This window comes from Schistocerca nitens, chromosome 9, assembly GCF_023898315.1.
Source record: "Schistocerca nitens isolate TAMUIC-IGC-003100 chromosome 9, iqSchNite1.1, whole genome shotgun sequence".
Classification (NCBI taxonomy): domain Eukaryota; kingdom Metazoa; phylum Arthropoda; class Insecta; order Orthoptera; family Acrididae; genus Schistocerca; species Schistocerca nitens.
In genome coordinates, this window is record NC_064622.1 from 209,982,086 (window position 1) to 210,003,577 (window position 21,492).

Below are 21,492 nucleotides of genomic sequence, written 5' to 3' on the forward strand. Positions count from 1 at the left end.
TATTACTTTTCCTCAACAGAAGTAATCGATACCACTAATATCTTCCAATTTTGAACAGGGAAAGTTTCTAAAAAAATCATACGATTTTGTGCACGATATGTTATATTTCAGGCTAAAACCTGTAAAAAGAAATTACATTGTTTTAGTTGTTACAATCGACATGTACTAGCTCTGTATGTACAATAAAAAGAATTTTTTTGGAAAAATTAGGAATTTACAAATATTTGGCACACTTAAAATTACTATTATTAATTACGCAGTCCGATACTGTTAATTATGTATATTTCTAGATTCATTTAAAAATAATAGTATAAATTAATACAAATTCATTTGTCAAGAATGCTTGAAAACCCTTTGGAATATTGTTGTTACCGCAGAGTGAAGCAGTAGTGGGCATGCCTCTGATGTGATCGGACGTGTTTTTATGTCTGGAAAAAACAATATAAATATCGGCTTTGTTAACGTGAAAATTCAAAATATCGTCTGATGTAGAAAAATGTGAGAGAATAAAATATTTGTGAAAACAAAAAATACAGCGCAGGTTTACTTCAAAGTTAATTATGTCAAATGGAACGACGAGAACCTACAATGTCAAAAATTTCAGCTTCAAGAATCAGCCCCTAGACGTGAAGAACTGAAGCCAACTACGAGAAAAGATGATAAGTTTATTGTAAATCTTACTCACCGGAAAACTTATTAAAAGAGTTAAGTGACAACAACAAATAGTCGGGAGGGTGGATTACAGACTCCTTGACCTAGGTGTTCGTCAAGTGAGCGCTCTATGTTCGTGTATCATCCTCTTAAAAGACCAACCCCGAAATGTAGACGGAATGGTTGTAAAAGTTCTTTAAAGATCCCGTCACAGTACTGTACCGCCTCAAATTATCTTCGATACTGATAACAGGTTTGCAACATTCGTAGAAGATACGTCTTTGAACCTGACTGACATAACTACTTACTAAACTCGTAGTTCTGCATACTTCAGACGTATATTGGTATTTGGCTTTCTCTGTACTAATTCACAACGATCAAAGGGCTTCAGTCAGCTTTGAACTCGTCGGCGAAGAGACCCCAATGCCCAACGATCAAATCTTATTTCCAGTCATTCTCTTGTTCACCTCCTTCACACAGATAGGTGATTGTGAGATTCTGCTGTATATGGTAATAGAAGCTAAGTGGAGCCTAGCTTACTGTCTTGGCCGACACTACCTTCCAAGATGCTCCCAAAAGACAGCGGGCGGTTATGTTTTATTCTTTTTGGGGTACCTGAGAGGAATAGTTTGTTCGAAGCGCTTTCAAATTATAAGACTTTCAATTTTTCCCGCAAACTAATCACACAAAATATTTTCGACGTAATCTCCCTGCAGCCGCATTTTTCCACATCGTCGATGCAGTGATTCCATAATCGCAGTGAGCAGATGTGCATGCACTGAGTTGACTGTCGCTTCGTTTTAATACTGATAAACGGCATCCATGCGTTATTTATTGTCAAAGTCGATGAATAGAAAGTCCCATTCATGCCATCATCACGTGTCATCATTATCTGGCGACATTCCACGGCCTGCCGCTGTGGTCAAGCGGTTCTATGCGCTTCAGTCCGGAACCACGCGGCTGCTACGGTCACAGGATCGAATCCTGCCTCGGGCATGGATATGTGTGATGTCCTTAGGCTAGTTAGGTTTACGTAGTTCTAAGTATAGGGGACTAATGACCTCAGATGTTAAGTCCCATAGTGCTTAGAGCCATATTAACCATTTTTTGACATTTCACGCTAAGGCATCACAAACAAACCTCACGCTCGTCGCTGCCGCTGGAATTATGTGTGCCGTTAAGTGCTGCCATTCATGTCAGTGATTCACAACGAGTTCACGCGCATTTCAAATCAAACAGCATGGTTCTATCTCCATGAAGTTCGAAAAAAATCACAGACTTAATAATTTGAACCCACTTTATATGTAGAGATGAGCAGCTGGTGTTTTAGAGCAGGGGTGTCCAAGCTTTTTTCTATTACCTGGGTCACATTGGAAGCAGACAAATAGCTTTGGGCCGCACCTAATATATCTAATACAAACGATAACCGCTGAGGGAAGGAAAAAAATTAACCAGTTGCAGAAGAGCATCGCCTGCCGGATGTTTAAAATCGAAAATATTCAGTTTGTCGTAACTGTACATAAACAGAATTTTGTGGACTTTCTTTTTCCGATCGTCTCACGATAATGGCTGAAATGTTGGAATGAATTCGCCCCGGCTTACTCCTGTTCAAGGGACAACTTATTGGGCTAAGTCGCCTGTCGCTGTAACGTGACCTTAGGCGCAAATGAAAACCTGAAATGACAGCGGTTTGTATTTGAAAATTTGCTATATTCTAAAATGACGTGTAGGACCGAAACTCGAAACCGTATTGTGTCTCAGCGGCACGTGAGGATCCCGTTATCCTTGCTCCTCGCTTGTTTACCACTTGCGTAGTAAGGCAGTAGAGAAGTAACAAAGCAAAAACCTTCGGTCAATTTGGGAGGTGAGCAAGAATATCACAACTGGCAGCGTAAACGAAGCTGTCTTCACTCTATATGATGGTTTGAACACTACAGTGATTCAGTAAGCAAGGTGTTATTGGGGGTTATACTCCCTTTCCTGTCTTACTAGGAACTTTAAACTGTTTTACGCAGGAAGTATCTCCAGTTTACGTTCACCTCAAAACTTACAGATGTTCGTTCAAGGTCAGTTTTAAATCAGGACAAATATTTCACCACAGTTCACCGGTTCAAGTAAATCTCGACAGTTACCTTAATAACAATTTTCTTATTTTCATCATACATAATCAACTGGGATTTTTGTTCACTTACGTCGTTTTGGACCTAACCACCTATTATCACATGTTATTTACGAAGAGAGAATTGGAATTCTCATTATATGGCAGTCATCATAGCCGATCTGTGATGTATTTGTAATTCCGATGTGATACAATTTTATTCGAGGACTATAAATGTATCGCTGGAAAATTGTGAAATCTGTCACATATCGATTAAGATGTTTGTTATTTTCCCTAATAACACTTAAAGGTAAGACGCTATTCCGGAATTCGGTAATGTCTGAAAATTAGTTTCATGTAATGTGGCTTGCAACGAAATTTTATATATCTACATGTACATTAGTACACTGCAAGTCACCTTACCGCGTGTGCTGGAGGGTACATTTTACCAAAATTATTTTCCCCCGCGTCCTGTTCCATATACAAATGGTGCGTGGATACAATGAATGCAGATGAGCGTTCGTGTGAGCACTCGTAAGTGATTTTGGTGTGATGCGTGTGGCAGGAAGCAGTATGTTTCCACACTCTCCTGAGAACATACATTCTCTGGAATGTAACAGTGAACGTGTCTTTGAAGTACACCACCTCTGTTATAACGTCTACCACTGGCATTTGATGCGCATCTCCGTAAGACCATCTCGTTTACACAATGAACCCGTCACAAAATGCGCTGCTCTTCTTTTTATCTTCTCTGGCTCTGCGAACAGCACTAAGAGGAAACAGTTACACTATGTGATCAAAAGTATCCGGACACCCCCAAAAACATTTTAGCTGCATTGTGCTGCCACCTACTTCGAGGTATTCCATATCAGCGACCTCAGTAGTCATTAGACGTCGTGAGAGAGCAGAATGGGTCGCTCCGCGGAACTCACATACTTCGAACATGGACAAGTTATTGGGTGTCATTTATGTCATATGTCTGTACGAGAAAAGTCCACACTCCTAAACATTCCTAGGTCCACTATTTCCGATGTGTTGGTCAGGTGACAACGTGAAGGGTCACGTACAGCACAAAAGCGTACAGGCCGACCTCGTCTGTTGACTGATAGAGACCTCCGACAGTTGAAGAGGGTCGTGATGTGTAATAGGCAGACATCTATCCAGACCATCACACAGGAATTCCAAACTGAATCAGGATCCACTGTAAATGCTGTGACAGTTAGGCGGAAGGTGAGAAAACGTGCATTTCAAGGTCGAGCGGCTGCTCATAAGCCACACATCACGCCTGTAAATGCCGAACGGCGACTCGCTTAGTGTAAGGAGCGTAAACATTAGACGATTGAATAGTGGAAAAAAAGTTGTGTGGAGTGACGAATCACAGTGCACAATGTGGCGACCCGACGGCAGGATGTGGGTATAGCGAATGCTCGGTGAACGTCATCTGCCAGCGTGTGTAGTGCCAATAGTAAAATTCGGAGGCGGTGGTGCAATGGTGTGGTCGTGTTTTTCATGGAGGGGGCTTGTACCCCTTGTTGTTTTACGTGGCATTATCACAGGAGTGGCCTACATTGATGTTTTTAGCACCTTCTTGCTTCCCACTGGGGATGGCGATTGCATCTTTCAAGACGATCGAAAACCTGTTCACAATACACTGCCTGTGGCGGTGTCGTTACACGACAATAACATCCCTGTAATGGACTGGCCTGCACAGAGTCCTAACCTGAAGCTTATAGAACACCTTTGGGACGTTTTGGAACGTCGTGCCGTGCCTCAACGACCGACATCGGTACCTTTCCTCAGTGCAGCATTCCGTGGAGAATGGGCTGCCATTCCCCAAGAAACCTTTCAGCACCTGACTGAACGTATGCCTGCGAGAGTGGAATCCGGCACTGCAATATTGAATTTATCGGCCAACGCCGGGCAAGCCATTTTCAAGCCAAATGCCTCCTTTGTACAGGTGGACCAGTACCATACTGAATTCCAACGTTACCGTTGGAGGACGCCACGAACTTGTAAGTCATTTTCAGCCAGGTGTCCGGATACTTTTCATCACATTGTCTATCTCCCTTTCTACCTTCCATAATGTTTAATAAACGGTTAGATATCCATTAGAACATCTGACGCTAGCATTGTATAGTTCCTTAGTCATAAAAACATTAAAATTTTCCGAATAAAAATTAAATTACTTGTTCTGGTTGCTTTATAATATGTATGTGTCATTTGCATCCCAGTAAATAATCGTAAATGAAAATAGTAAATGAAGTAAATGAAACCAATCGTTGCGAAGCAGAGATTGAAGACATTATTATACGCTGTCACATTCCTGACGCTAATTGTTTTAGAAGAATGTTCAAAAGAACAACATTTTGCTTCAGTACACTTTCGTGCGCGCTTCGTCATCGATTAACTAAATACATGGTTCAAATGGCTCTGAGCACTATGGGACTTAACTTCTAAGGTCATCAGTCCCCTCGAACTTAGAACTACTTAAACCTAACTAACCTAAGGACATCACACACATCCATACCCGAGGGAGGATTCGAAACTGCGACCTTAGCGGTCGCGCGGTTCCAGACTGAGGAGCCTAGAACCGCTCAGTCACTCCGGCCAGCGTGGCCTCATCAGTAAATATCACTTTCTCCGCAGAATTATTGTCTTGCAGGAGTCCGCATTGATGATATTGAAAACAATGTCCAAAATCACTACCATGTGGCTCTCGAAGTAGAAAAAATTGAAACGCGTAATATATGTATGTGTAAGAGGAATACGCGAAATGTCTCTTTGGCTGATACCAGTCTCTCTTTGCGATTGACGGTAACTAACAAGCTCGTTTGTTGCAGTAGAAGCAGGAACCACTACTTCTACAGCTTCTCTGGTAACAGTCTGATAAGGACATTTGCCTTGCAGGACACACCCATAACAAATGAATACACAATCGATAATGCAAACTACCGTATTTTTCAAGCGGAAGACAGAAAGACGAAGAGCCAGTGGTGCTGCACTAATGGGCATGGCCTTCATGGTATACAAGAAAATAACCAATTCAACCAGAGAATTCAACCTTATAAGCAACAGGTTCAAAATGGCTCTGAGCACTATGGGACTTAACTGCTGTGGTCATCAGTCCCCTAGAACGTAGAACTACTTAAACCTAACTAACCTAAGGGCATCACACACATCCATGCCCGAGGCAGGATTCGAACCTGCGACTGCATCGGTCACGCGGTTCCAGACTGTAACGCCTAGAACCGCACGGCCACTCCGGCCGGTTAAGCAACAGGCTAATGACAATGCACCTACAGTGAGCAAGCAAATAATGTGCCATGACCAATGTAGACTCTTCCATGAATGGGGAAGTGGAAATAACAATAAAGACCCCAAAGCGAAAGGGAAATTCTGGGCAACATGGTGCGTGAATTTTGATTCAGACAAGAAGCTAACTCAAATCAAATCTAAGTTAACACCGAAGAAAATCCGTTAAAAAAGAACACGCGTAGAGAAATTTGACACCATAAAGGTCATAGAATCCAACATAAAGCAGGAATTGGAAGGACAACAAGCAAAAGATGGGAATAATTAGATAGAAAGATCGAGCAAAAAACAAAAGAACTGATACCATGGAAGAAACACCCGTGGTAGGACCCAGATTGTAAAAATGCACTGGAGAGACGCGAAGAAGCCTTCCCTGAATATAACAGCAAAAAATCCCCGGATAACCTATATCGTTTTAATGACTCCAGAAAACAGGCAGTAAAACACACTAGGCAAACCAAGATAAAGTATATGACGGAGCAACTGGGCACTACAGAGAAAAATTTCCGCAACCACAATACGAGAAGATTGCACAGGAATTTTTCAGGGATAAAGATACTGCAGTGCCTATATTATTGCGAATTACGATGCAATGGTCCTTCGGGCATGCATGCATGCAATATTAGTGGGGCGTGTGTACATTCGATAGCAGAACTGGCGAGACGTCTCTACTTACTGTTATGTGGAACTGCGAACTGCATAGCTTTACTGTCTGCTAACACATCGACGACCAACTACTACCGACATACACTCCTGGAAATTGAAATAAGAACACAGTGAATTCATTGTCCCAGGAAGGGGAAACTTTATTGACACATTCCTGGGGTCAGATACATCACATGATCACACTGACAGAACCACAGGCACATAGACACAGGCAACAGCGCATGCACAATGTCGGCACTAGTACAGTGTATATCCACCTTTCGCAGCAATGCAGGCTGCTATTCTCCCATGGAGACGATCGTAGAGATGCTGGATGTAGTCCTGTGGAACGGCTTGCCATGCCATTTCCACCTGGCGCCTCAGTTGGACCAGCGTTCGTGCTGGACGTGCAGACCGCGTGAGACGACGCTTCATCCAGTCCCAAACATGCTCAATGGGGGACAGATCCGGAGATCTTGCTGGCCAGGGTAGTTGACTTACACCTTCTAGAGCACGTTGGGTGGCACGGGATACATGCGGACGTGCATTGTCCTGTTGGAACAGCAAGTTCCCTTGCCGGTCTAGGAATGGTAGAACGATGGGTTCGATGACGGTTTGGATGTACCGTGCACTATTCAGTGTCCCCTCGACGATCACCAGTGGTGTACGGCCAGTGTAGGTGATCGCTCCCCACACCATGATGCCGGGTGTTGGCCCTGTGTGCCTCGGTCGTATGCAGTCCTGATTGTGGCGCTCACCTGCACGGCGCCAAACACGCATACGACCATCATTGGCACCAAGGCAGAAGCGACTCTCATCGCTGAAGACGACACGTCTCCATTCGTCCCTCCATTCACGCCTGTCGCGACACCACTGGAGGCGGGCTGCACGATGTTGGGGCGTGAGCGGAAGACGGCCTAACGGTGTGCGGGACCGTAGCCCAGCTTCATGGAGACGGTTGTGAATGGTCCTCGCCGATACCCCAGGAGCAACAGTGTCCCTAATTTGCTGGGAAGTGGCGGTGCGGTCCCCTACGGCACTGCGTAGGATCCTACGGTCTTGGCGTGCATCCGTGCGTCGCTGCGGTCCGGTCCCAGGTCGACGGGCACGTGCACCTTCCGCCGACCACTGGCGACAACATCGATGTACTGTGGAGACCTCACGCCCCACGTGTTGAGCAATTCGGCGGTACGTCTACCCGGCCTCCCGCATGCCCACTATAAGCCCTCGATCAAAGTCCGTCAACTGCACATACGGTTCACGTCCACGCTGTCGCGGCATGCTACCAGTGTTAAAGACTGCGATGGAGCTCCGTATGCCACGGCAAACTGGCTGACACTGACGGCGGCGGTGCACAAATGCTGCGCAGCTAGCGCCATTCGACGGCCAACACCGCGGTTCCTGGTGTGTCCGCTGTGCCGTGCGTGTGATCATTGCTTGTACAGCCCTCTCGCAGTGTCCGGAGCAAGTATGGTGGGTCTGACACACCGGTGTCAATGTGTTCTTTTTTCCATTTCCAGGAGTGTATAAATTACAGGCGCGAAGTCGAAAAACTATCCGTGCGTTTTCAAGATGTCTTAGTTATTGTGGCAGAATATATCGCTGACGGTTAATTTATCTCTTACATTTATCTGTCGTGTTTAATAAATTAACGAAGAATCGCTGTTTAGCGTATACTGCACTAATACTAATGAATTACAACACCGTTACGCAAAATTTCTTTCTATAATAAAATAAAATATCCCAAATATTCACGGATTAGTAACATAATAAGCATTTTCTGCTTCGAGTGTGTGTGTGTGGTTTGAGGTTTTCGGGCGCTAAACAGCGTGGTCATCAGCGCCCACGACATTTGTCTTGGTTCCGTCCACAGTCATACTGAAGAAGGGTTACAGGACTACAGCGAAAGTCTGTAGAGCATTAGTAAATAACGGAATCCAGATACCAAACCGTTCAGTAGCACTATTCAGTGTGCAATTCAGCAAATTTTGCACCTCTAGATCTGCAAGTTACAGAACAAAATTAACGATAAAACTTATGAGGCAGTAGTTGTCTTAGGATGTCTTTACTGATTATCGATCTGTCTGCAAGTTGCTCTTTCACAGAAGATGTCAAATCTAGTCCCCAATGACACTATAACCGAAAACTAACGCAGCCTTCTACTGGAAGAGTGAATACGTTACAACTAAGCAACATACACTGCGTCAAACTGTGCTTCCTTGTTGTCACAGTGACGGCTAACGGCAAGAAGTCGCAACGTAAATGAAGAAGTTAGCTGCAATTTCTGCTGGAATGAGTTTCTTCGACTCAAAAACGCAACTTTACCACCTGTATGGCTCTGAGCACTATGGGACTCAACTGCTGAGGTCATTAGTCCCCTAGAACTTAGAACTTACCTAAGGACATCACAAACATCCATGCCCGAGGCAGGATTCGAACCTGCGACTGTAGCGGTCTTGCGGTTCCAGACTGCAGCACCTTTAACCGCACGGCGACTTCGGCCGGCTTGCCACCTGTATCTCATCTCTTAAGTGAGAAGAGTGAATTCTCCAGGATAACCTGAGACAGTCCAGGAAGCAGTTCGACGATCACGTAGTTCCCAAACATACTCGACAATGTGGCCAATTCTCCATCAGGCTCACTTCAGGCAGAATACATGGTGTTCATAAAGTCCGGGAACACTTTCAATTACTTATTGGAAAAGAATCAGACATTGGAAAGATACCATAGATTTATCATTTTGAAGATAAACCCAGAAAGTTTTTTTCATGTATACCGCCACAGCGTAGTTTGGTCATTTGCCGCTAATCAGCGCTAGTCGCAAACATGGCGAGTTCAGGTGCGGAGCGAGCTTTCTGTGTGTTGGGGTTCGATAAAAAAAAGTATGCTACAGCTGTTCATCGGATGTTTAGACCCAAGTATGGTAAGAAGCCACCAACAAGGAAGGCCATTTACCACTGGCACAACAAATTCGTTACGACGGGTTGATGGTGCCTGGCAAAGAGAAGCAGATGTTCAGGTGTGGTGGTGGTGGTTGTTGGGATGTTTAAGGGGGACTAAACAGCGAAGGTCATCAGTCCCCCATGTTCAGGTGTGAGTGAAGTGAATGTGGAACGCGTACGTGAGACAGTCATAAGGAGTCCAAAGACATCGGTACTTCGTGCGTCCTGTGAACTCGAAATGGCTCCAATGACAGTGTGGAAATTCCTGCGACACAAGCTGTCTATGAAACCATTTAAATTGGAGCTATCGCAGAAGCTCAATGATAGCGATGCCATGCTGTGACGGGTATGGCAAGAAGTCGATTAACTTATTGACGTCTGCCAGGTCACACCCATGGTTCGAATATCGAATGTTCAAATGTTTGTAAAAAAAGCTTTCAGTGTTTCTCTTCAAAATGCAATATGTATGACATCTGTACAATGTTTAGTTCTTGTGCAATAAATAATTGAAAGTGTTCGTGGACTTTATGCACATCCTGTACATTTGCTCAGTTGACGCGTTTCTTCTACTGGCTGGCGCTGGGGAAGATCACGCTTCGAATATGTGCCGGTGCCGGCTGCCGCAGAATCAACTGGGAACAAAAATATCTAGCACAGGCGAATGATTTGTACCTACATATTTGTGGCTATGTTTTGTGACTAAAGTCTAGTTACGAATAATGTCCACCGACTCCAACTCAAACATCATAACCAAAGAGCTGGGGAAATTCTTATGGTGGTTCTCCTCCTCAGTAGCTACCGTAGGTATTTTTCTTTTTCTGCTTATAAGAACCTCAAATTAAAACCAAATCATTCAGTGGAAGGAGCTATTAACATTTTTTAATGAATAACATTCATATTAATCTTATGTTCTTGCATACAGTTTTCCTTATGACCGCCTGCATTGGCACCACCTCTAATACATACTAACACAAATGAAGAGACAACCTAACACTGTTTGTGTATGTTCGCATTTTATAATCAGATTTCGTAAGATCAAAGAAAAACCTATAGTTTCAGATCATAAAAGCAAACTGTGCAAGACAATCTTTCCCATTGATCGAAGAACAGAAATCAAGCCACGCGGGATTAGCCGAGCGGTCTAGGGCGCTGCAGTCATGGACTGTGCGGCTGGTCCCGGCGGAGGTTCGAGTCCTCCCTCGGGCATGGGTGTATGTGTTTGTCCTTAGAATAATTTAGGTTAAGTAGTGTGTAAGCTTAGGGACTGATGAACTTAGCAGTTAAGTCCCATGAGATTTCTCACACATTTGAACATTTGAACAGAAATCAAGGCAGCCAAAACAGTTACACAAGTGAATCACAGTAGTGCAAGCTCCTGATAACGTGAAAGATGAAGCAGTTGTGGTAAGAATGAGAAACAAGGAACAGTGCTGACAGTGATGTGTTTATGTGATCCTTAAACAAAATTGTCATTCATTCTATAAAAACCAAAGGGATGAAAAGTATTGTCTGCCCTTAATGATTCGTCTACAATATAAATGCTTCGTCAAAAACTGGAAATGCGCTCGAAGGCTGAGCTTTCCAAGTGGATGTAACGTCATTCAGAGAGGAATCAGAGTAACAAGAAGAGGTTAGCCTAGGTGTGCGTGGGCGCGAATTTCTGTGCAGTATGTCACAGTTGGCGCATCACGCTCTTAGTTTCCTTCCAGGTGGTTTGACGCTAACGACCCCTCTACGTCATCACAACATTTCTATGAGGATTATCGAGGTTTAATTATGAAAACAGACTGCTATTTTAAATATTGCGGCACTTGTGGCCGGATTTGACTCAGGTTGACTTAGTAGACAAATTTAATTCTTTTCATTCCATCCTGGAGACTGTTGGAAAGACTTAATAACACTTTTAAAATAGATCCAGCACACATAAACTCGTCTCCTGATAAAGCTGCTCATCGGTTCTTGGTTAGCTAAAGAAATTTAGACACCCTACTCTTTACAACGCCGAAGAATAACCTGAAAAATTTAAGCATTGGTAACGCAGTAACTTTAGATGAAAATAGGTTGATGAAATGAACTATATATTTCATTTAGAAAACTCGATCAACACGTCTGTATTTCCGTTTTAAAATCGTCCCTACTCAGGTAAGTGTCGTCATTTCAAAAGCTTTGGTAACTCGAGGTCGCAGGGGGAAGTGTCCGCCACCAGTACTGCCATCATCCCAGACTTGGTGCGTTACAATCCCCAATTAAAAAACTACATTGTCAGCGCAAACATCAGCAAGGGTATAATTTCAGGAAGAAAGACTAATAGAGAGAATAAAAAAGTCCACAAAGTCAGATTCCACGGAATACGAGTAAGTATGACGTAATCTTAGTGTATGAAACCTAATGCCACCGTAGTATTTCTGAGGCATCCAGGATTAATTGCGGTAGTATACAGGGTGTATCATAATTAATGGCGTAAACGCATACAGTTGAAAGTACACGGGAATACTACAAGCAAAAAAGTCTCAGTGAACATAGGGTAGAAAATGCATACCTTAATCGCTACAAGCAATTTTTCATCTTCGATACTGCGAAGCAAATGTACTGCAAGCTCTTTGCTTTCCATATTTTGGGAATGGTAGTGTGGACCAAACCAAGAAAAAAATGTCGAGTAAACATGTGGTCTAAAACGCACACCTTAAGAGATATGAGCACGTGCTCTTCTTCGCTACTTGGAAACAAAACTCTTCTAATGAACAATTGCTCATAACTTTTAAGGGGAGTGAATTTTAGAGCAAACGTTTACTGGAGATTTTTTCTTGTTTTGGTCCATACTACTGATTCCCAAACTGCGGAAAGCAAAGAGTTTGCAGTAGAAGAGATTTGCTTCACAGTATCAAAGATGAAAAATTGCTAGTAGCTCTTAAGGTATGCGTTTTCGACCCTATATTTACTGAGACTTTTTTTGCTTCTAGTATCGTGTACTTTCAGCTGAATGCGTTTACGCTATTAATTATGATACACCCTGTATTATGGTGTCCAGTCACATAAGTGTGACCACATGGCCAACAACATTTTGCAGCGCGGACTGCTACGAGATGTGTCGAAGAGAGTTGGTGAGGTTCTAGAAGGTGCGGACAGGGGTGTGTTGCCATACAGACTCCAGTGCTGTGGCCAGCTGCGCAAGGTTTCCCGGTTGAGGATCCATGGCACGAACAGCCTAGTCCACTTGGTTCCACAGATTCTCGATTGGGATTAAATCCATCGAGTTCCGTGGCCAGAGGACTGCAGTAACCTCATCCTGGTGCTCTTCGAACCATGCACGTACACACTGAGCTGTGAGCCACATCGAATTGTCCTGCTGGTGGACTCCATCGTGCCAACGAAAAATAAATGGTATGTAGGGGTGTATAGGTACCCATTAATGAATACGTAACAGTGTTGATACTTTTGTGCCTTTCTGAATGACTAGGTCTCCCCGGGAATGGTACGGAAACATTCCCAGGACCACAACGCTCTGTCGTCCTGCCCCGACCCTTCGCTTTCATATGTTTCACGCAGTACAAGGCATAGGCTATAGATAGTTACCACTCAGTGGGTGTCCGCTTGTGGTACTGACGTGAAATTTAAACCTTCATCACCGATGAACGGCAGTCGGCAAGGGTGCATGAACGAGGCGCCTGCGGCGGATGTCAATACGCGGCAAAATTAGCTTTCGGTGGTTGAGGAGGCACTGTTGGTATCCTCTTAGTTGATCTGGGCTGTCAGGTGTTCAGCAGCTGCACGTCTATTCGCATTTACACGTCTCCGCAGCCGTCGTTAGTCACCTATGGCCCGTGGTGCGCAACAGTTACCTCGGCGACGGTTTGGCATAACGCCATGTTTCCATGGACGGTATACTTTAACCACGGTGGCACTTGAACTGTTCACAAACTTAGGAAATTCGAAAATAAATGCTTGCAGTTTTGCCCCAAAAGCAAATGATCTTGCCCGTTTGGACGTCAGATAAATTACATAAGGGAAATTTTTTTCCATGTATACAGTGTATAACAAAAATGCAAGGCACAAATTGCACGACACGTTCCTCACACGTAGACAAAGAAATTATGTTATATAAACTTGGGTCTCGAAACTGCTTGTTTCAGTGTTACAACTCATTTCCTCCAGCTCATGAATCATGGGAAGCACACACGAACAGAAAGCACCAGCATATTACATGCAACTCTTTCTCACAGGAGATATTCAATATTCAGTCCGTTGGCGTTGATACATGCATCAAACCGCTTTCGTAGTGAATCTCGGATGCACTGAAGTACCCCTGGAGTACTGCGTATGGTTTCGCAGCCTTCACAGTACGGGCATGGAGACTCTGAACACCTTGTACTGGGGTCCCATACAAAAGAGGTTTCAAATGGCCGCACAAATAAAAGTCCAGTGGATTTAGGCCCTGAGAGCATGGAAGCCAGGCTACTGGTCGACCGCTACCTATCCATCTGTCACCGAATCTGGTTCAAATGGTTCAAATGGCTCTCAGCACTATGGACTTAACATCTGAGGTCATCAGTCCCCTTGACTTAGAACTACTTAAACCTAACTAAACTAAGCACAACACGTACATTCATGCCCGAGGCAGGATTCGAACCTGCGACCGTAGCAGCAGCGCGGTTCTCGACTGAAGCCCCTAGAACCGCTCGGCCACAGCGGCCGGCACCGAATCTGGTATTTACAAGATGACGTACACTAACACTAAAGTGAGACGCTGATCGATCGTGGGTGAAGCACAAGTTTTTGTCGCACAGCTAAAGGCACATCTGCTAACAGATCACGTAGAAAATTCTCTACTAAATTATGATACCTTTCTCCGTTGAGCCTGGTTGGAAGAAAGTGAGTCCCTACCAGTCACCAAGGATGATGACCCGTACACTGGCAGAAAATCTTTGTTGATAACTTGCTTCAACAGTTGCGTGAGGATTAATGCCTGCCCAAACATGTCGACTGTCAGAATATACAATCGGATCTCGTTAAATGACACCTCGTCTGTAAACAGCACCAGTGCACTAAATCAGGATTGACACTTTGAAGAATAATGGATTTGCAGAAGAGTACCGGTGCAGGAAAATCAGCTGTATGCAGTGCCTGCACACACTGTAAGTGGTATGGATACAGCGGGTCCTCGTATAGCACTCGCCAGATAGTCATGTGGTAAACATTCAGTGTTGCAGCTACATGACTTGCACTAACAATAGGATCGTCAATCGCATGAAAAACTGCCGTCACTTGTTGCGGTACGCTCGCCCTCTTTGGCCTTCCCTGGTCGCGAGTATCAGGATTTTATGCCCCATGTTCACTTACGCGACGATCGGTGGTTTCAGTGCACCTTCGTCCTGGAAATCTCTCCCGGTCTAACGTTGAGCGCGACCGCCGTTGCCGTCTACTAATCCATACATCAAATGGGCACCTGCCATTTCTGCATTTTTGTACACTTCCATTACGGGAGGCAAGTCTGTGATAAATTCTGCGTAGTAACCCCTGTGCTTGCATCGGTCGCACTGGTCGCGGGAATAGTTGATGTTACCAGTGAACAAGCAATGACGTACGTTGCATGGCAAGAGGGACACGTAACCAGACGTCACTAAGAGTACATATTCCCCATGATCCTAACGTTCTGTTCTTGTGTGTTTCCCGTGATTAATGAGTTGGAGAAAATGAGACGCAACATTCAAACAAAGCATTTCCAGATCCATGGTCATATAACATAATTTCTTCAACTACTTGTGAGGAAAGTGTCCTGCAATTTGTGCCATACATTCTTGTTACACCCTGTATAATATTAAAATGAATGTTATTTACTCATAAAAGTTAACAGCATCTCGTGATGGTAAACCAGGAAATCACTTCCGGTGTATGAGATTTTTGTTAGCAGTTCGCTAAACGCAGTACAACAAAAATACACACAAAAGCTACTGAGGAGGAGAACCGCCTAGATAAAAATAAATAATTTCCCTTGCTCTGTGTTTGTAATGTCTGAATTATAGTTGGGGCATCTGAATATTATTCGTAACCACGCTTTAGGGGCAATGATAGTTACAGAAACTCGAATAAAATATTCCCGGTCTGGCACAAATTTTCAATTTTCACCGCGGAGTTGTTTCAAAAAATGTGTGTCAAATCTTATAGGACTTAACTGCTAAGGTCGCCAGTCCCTAAGTTTCCACACTAGTTAACCTAAATTATTCTAAGGACAAACACACGCGCCCATGCCCGAGGGAGGACTCGAACCTCCGCCAGGACCAGCCGCAAAGTCCATGACTGCAGCGCCTAAGGCCGCTGGGCTAATTCTGCGCGGTTCGGAGTTGTTTCGATGTCCGAGTGCGGCTAGAGTCCGTCTCTCCCTTGAAAGATGATACTTACAGTAGCTGTATCAAAACAAGGGTGTGATGTCTGTTCTGTCGCTAGTCTAATGGAAAGTTACAACGCTGTAAATACGTCTGACTACTGGGTGACTGTCGATTTACTTTCTGGCTTCTTGAGATTATCCTGGTATATTCACTCGATACTTTCTTGTCATTTATATTATATATTCAGAATTACTCTCCGTTACGGGATGACACTAAAGTAGATATTTCTGTTTTTGGGTCGAGGAAACCCGTTCGGACACTAACTGCAGCTTACTTCGTCATTTACAATGCGAATTCTCCTCGTCTTAGCCATCATTGGGACAACAACGGAGCGCTGTGTAACGCAATTATAAGCTAGTTTAGGGGTAAAGTTCGCCCTTCAAGCGGAAGACTGCGTCAGTTTTCGGATCTAATCTCGATGCAGACAAGATTTTTACGTCTTCTATGAAAGAGCCACATGCAGGCAGATCGACTATCAGTAAATAAATCCTAAGACAACTTATCCCCCATATGTTTTGTCACTACATTGGTTCTGTGCTCTGTAGACCTTCTGAACAGCATACTTGATAGGGTCTGCTTTTTCTGTTTCAGTCAGTCGTACTGATTTAATTGTGGTATTGAATGGTTCATTATCTGTATTTCGTTACATATTTGTACTACTGCAATTGCAAACTTTCATGGTAGTCCTGTAACGCTTCTTGAGTGTCACTGTGGACGGAACACAGACACAGATCATTTCGAAACCATAAGTGCGTATTACCCTGTTAATTCGTTACAATTGGCAGTTTGTTTTATCAAAAAAGGCTTTATCGTAATGTTATCATAATGAGTGGTAAATTATATTTATTACTACAGTGTATATTAAATAGCGTGTTCTCGATAGTTTATTGAAAGCAGCAGATAAACAAAAGAGATTAACTGATCACCAGTAACATTATGCGTGGTCAGTTGCCATGTACCATCAGAGAACGTAGAAGATGAGGTGAAAAACAACTTTTATGTAGTGTTGGAGGAAGTCGTGGATATATTACCAAAACATACAGTCCGCCCTAGTCTTGGAAGACTTTAATGCACAAACTGGGAAGGAGGAGGTAAATGAGCCTGTTATCAGGCCAGAAAGTCTACATGAGGAAAACAATGAAAATGATATCCCACTGATTAAGTTTGATGCCTACAGAAGAATGAATATTAGCAGCAGGTGTTTCCCTCGCAAAGCGATGTATAAAATCACATGGATATCACCAGATGACTAAAAATCAGATTGATCAGATATTGGTGGGTGGGAATCACCGTGGGTGTGTTGGACAGGTAAGGACATTTCGCGGGCCTGTTACGAATTCCAACCATCTTCTAGTGATCCTGAAACTGCGAGTGAAACTGTCCACCAAATGGCGAAAGTGAAATGAAGCGGTGGCTCGTGATGACAAAGACATGCTTGCAAATTAACTAGTGAGACGTTGTTATTAAGAAAACATTATGACCCGCCTATCATTCGAAGTGCAAGTACAACTACCAACACAAATGAAAAAGCTGTGGTTTGATGACGAGTATAAGGAGACGATGAAGACTAGACGGCAAGAATATTAGAATGGCTGAAGAGTCCCACTGATAACACAAAGTTAGGATTCACGATGGAAAGAAGACTGAAAGAATAATAAGGCAGAAAAACTGAGAATATGGTAAAACACTACTGAGGCAAATTGACGAGCCAAGGAAAGCAAACCGTTCCTTCTTTCTGCCAACAAGATTTGCGAGAGGTATTTATAGACCGCAAACTTCAATTTTAACGGATGATGTGGAAAGAGTGGTTTCTTCAGTGGAGCAAGCAGATGCCTGCTGAAGACTTTTTGACATTGTACTTAATCATGAAGATCAGGTAGAACCAAAAGAACTGGAGAAAATAAAATGGAAAAAATAAGAATTTTCTGAGCCAACATCGAATGAGATAAGAACCATCCTTGAGGACCTCAGAAACAATAAGGCTCCACATGCGGCAGTGGGATAAGTGTGCAATTGTTTCGGTACGGAGGGGAAGCGGTAATTGAAAGTCTCAGACAGCTTTTGGCCGAAATACGGTCAGGAGAGGAGATCCCCGAGGATTGGGAAAAGGCAATCGGATGCCCGATTTTTAAAAAAGTAACTGTCACAAAAGGACGTATTTATCGAGGGATCTCGCTGGCATTCTAATGCCAAGTCGTTTATAACTAATAATCGAAGGGATTGTAGGCAGTGTATCGGTGTGGATTTACCGCTTTACGTTCAATCTCCAACCACATCTTCACATTGAGAAAAATGGTGGAGAAGTTTTATGAATCTGATTCCTTCACCTTACGTTCATTGATTTCCAGCAGGTATATGACCGCCCTCTGCAAGATAATGTAGAGGTGCAGCATTCCGAGGAGTGCATTAGGCTGATTGTAGCTAGTTACGACGGATCAAGTTGCCAAGTACGATTTGCAAATCAACTGTCGACACCTTTCACAGTTAAGAACGAGCTGAGACAGGGCGATTCTATCTCACCACTTCTGTTCAACATAGCGGTGGAAAAGATGAGACGTGCGCTTGGCCGTAATAGGGTGATTGAGATGATTGGAAGTGATACGATCTTTGCGTTTGGAGATGATGTGATTGTCGGCGAAACTCTGAATGAGGTGACAACAGTTACTTCTCGATTTATGCTAGAAGCGAGCAAAACAGAGTTACTGACCAATGATAAGGAAAAAAAAAGTATACGGTAGTCTCTCGTCGACAATGAACACCATCCGTACAGACAATTTTGAAAAGGTGGAGGGGCAGGTCCTTAGTGACCCTGGAAGAAGCGGATCCAACAGCCAGCACTGGAGAAGCACGAGACAGAAGTAAATGGGCAAACATTTGTAATAAATTTCTGTGGTGTTACAATTGTTTTGTCATGACTCGTGGACTCGATGAGTTAATCATTTCATTATACTCTATGTATGTCTTGTATTTGTATATTTTTGTCTTCTGCCAGGGGCCTAAATGGCCTCTGTATCTGCAATAAATTATGATGATGAACATTCTCTCTGCTGGTTTTTCTGTTTCATCCTGTAGACAATAAATTGGTAGCATTTCATCTCTCTGCGTGCTACATTGTGTTAACAGACAGTAAAACAGTGCAGTTCGTCATAACGGTGAGGCGAGGTGCCTCACGAATCCTGTCACCGAATTTCACATAGTCAGATGTGGGGCACCACCTACAGTCCACATGCAGGCTGACTGTCATACCGATCCTCGTCGTTAATCCGGTGGGTAATTTCCATCTGGGGGCAGTGCATTCTCCCGAATCCCGAAAGCAGTGTGCTATCGAGCGTGAGTATCTGGATGGGTCGTTACTTTTATTTTCCTAAAAGTAAGGAAACTGAAATATTAGACAGCACGCACGTCTTACAAAAGTTCATTTATAAGTTCCCTGATATCGTCCATTAAGAAACTCTGTATCACAGGATTTGTTATACAACCGAGTATGTATACAGAACCACATACCTGATAAGATTGTTAATATTCTAACACAATAAATGTTCTTACGTATGTTGCCTGAAATAGGGCCACACACGCAACGAGGACACTGAAGATGAACTGGGTCATTGCAATGGTATTCATTACACGTTGCAGGTCTTTGACGAACCTGGAATAGAAAAAAATATTGTTTGAGAAAAACACACACATTTCAATGAATCAATTACGCTAAGCAAACCGTTCCTTGTGCAAGAATTATGTTCTAGGGGAAGAGACCTTCTGAGATTTCAGGCTGAGTCTTTCAATGATGGAGTTGCTGATTTTAAATTTCACAATGTGAAGTAGCGTAGTGATATCGCAGTAGACAGCGTGCTAAGGAATTCATATGAAACCATTTTCTTGTCATCCTGATTTAAGTCCCACATTATTTCCATAAATAATTTAAGGTTAGTTTCAGGACTGTTCATCTGAAAGTATACTGCTTCTTTTGCTCTCATTTAGATGTATTAGTAGTTACAGGGAGATTCTAAGTTTGTAATCAGTCGTCTGCGGTGCAGTGCCTGATGGACAGTGCTTTATGACGAAGTTTTGTCCTGATCGCTTCTCACATGGGTCAGAGTAAAGTGACTATGTCTCTAGAGGTAGAATACTAATCTGCCTTACTGCTACAGAAGGATCATCCTCTTTGAACGGTGTTTCTCAGTGACTTTATTCAGGATATCAGGAGAACTTGATCACATTGTCTGCAGTTTAATCACATCACAGCAACGGTACTAACGCCACTGAACTGGGTTCCTTTGTTAGCTGGTATGATTAAAATTGTGTTGACTGTGTCCGTTTACATGATATGTAAGTAATATAAGTACCAATTTACCAAAGTATTTTGTTTACATTTGTGACATCACGTGACCAGATCATTGCCCTACCGCTGATGTTGCAATCCATGCCTCCTTTAGCTGTGACTCAAAAAACAATACACCACACGTGTTTCTTAAAAATGAAAGAATTAGTAACATCTTACTACTGTACCAGCCATTAATATGAAACAGATAGTCACAAAGATGTCTTCTTGGCCATGTTGAAAAGTATTTGTAACAACAAAATTTTGTGGTCTTTGTTCAAAGGTGTTGATCAAAAATGTAACTTCGATTCTTTCCCCATCTAAAATAAATAAGCTTTGTCGGCAGCGTTCTCTCTCTCTCTCTTACTCACTCATTCACTCATTCACTCACTCACTCTCTCTTTCTCTCTCTCTCTCTCTCTCTCTCTCTCTCTCTCTCTCTCTCTCTCTCTCTCTCTCACACACACACACACACACACACACACACACAAAAGCGCCCAACCAAAATGATTATGTTATGAACTTAAAGATTAAGCAACACTTGGGTATGTCCACAGTTTCATGTCTGTACCACACTTGGTGTAAGACGCAGCTGACAAATTAAGTATTTCCGTGTCCAAACTTTTTGTGAAAAACATGATTCTTGTGAGCTGTCACAATGTTATTTACACACACACATTTCCATCAAAACTGGCACCTCTAACATAGATGTGAACTCTCTAAGCACAGACCTTCCTGCTATTTTGATGGTCATTGCACCAGTCATGGAAACGAAACAGCCAATAATAGTGCAGTATATTAGCAACCATTGAAGTGAATGCCAGTGTGATGTCATAATACTCGTCATCTTGGATTGTGACAGCATATGGTCTTGGTCAATGACATGTCTGAGATGTCATGATGATGTCACAGTAATGGTGGTCATTGCTTTAACATCATGGGTAGGGTACTGACTGTGTATGTGGCATCAGGACTCTAAGAATTTTGTCTCGTGGAAGAAGTCGCAGCTTGCCAAACGAAGTATAAACTTCCTTAGTCTGACACATATATGTTAGTCTAACCATGGTGATGTGTGGGAGCAATTTTCCCATCACATAGCTAAGCATGTGGTAATTTATTACAATTTTGCTGTAACAGGAAGCA

The 21,492-nt window shown here is 43.2% G+C and overlaps 1 protein-coding gene across 1 annotated transcript in view; it reads right to left on the bottom strand.

Annotated features, from left to right (window-relative positions):
• The window catches only part of LOC126204114 (odorant receptor 43a-like), a 47,226-nt gene that overhangs the window by 19,242 nt on the left and 6,492 nt on the right, over positions 1 to 21,492 (bottom strand). The window contains exon 2 of the mRNA XM_049938529.1: positions 19,578 to 19,677. Coding sequence (XP_049794486.1) covers positions 19,578 to 19,677 — 100 coding nt within the window. The remainder of the gene's footprint in view (positions 1 to 19,577; positions 19,678 to 21,492) is intronic.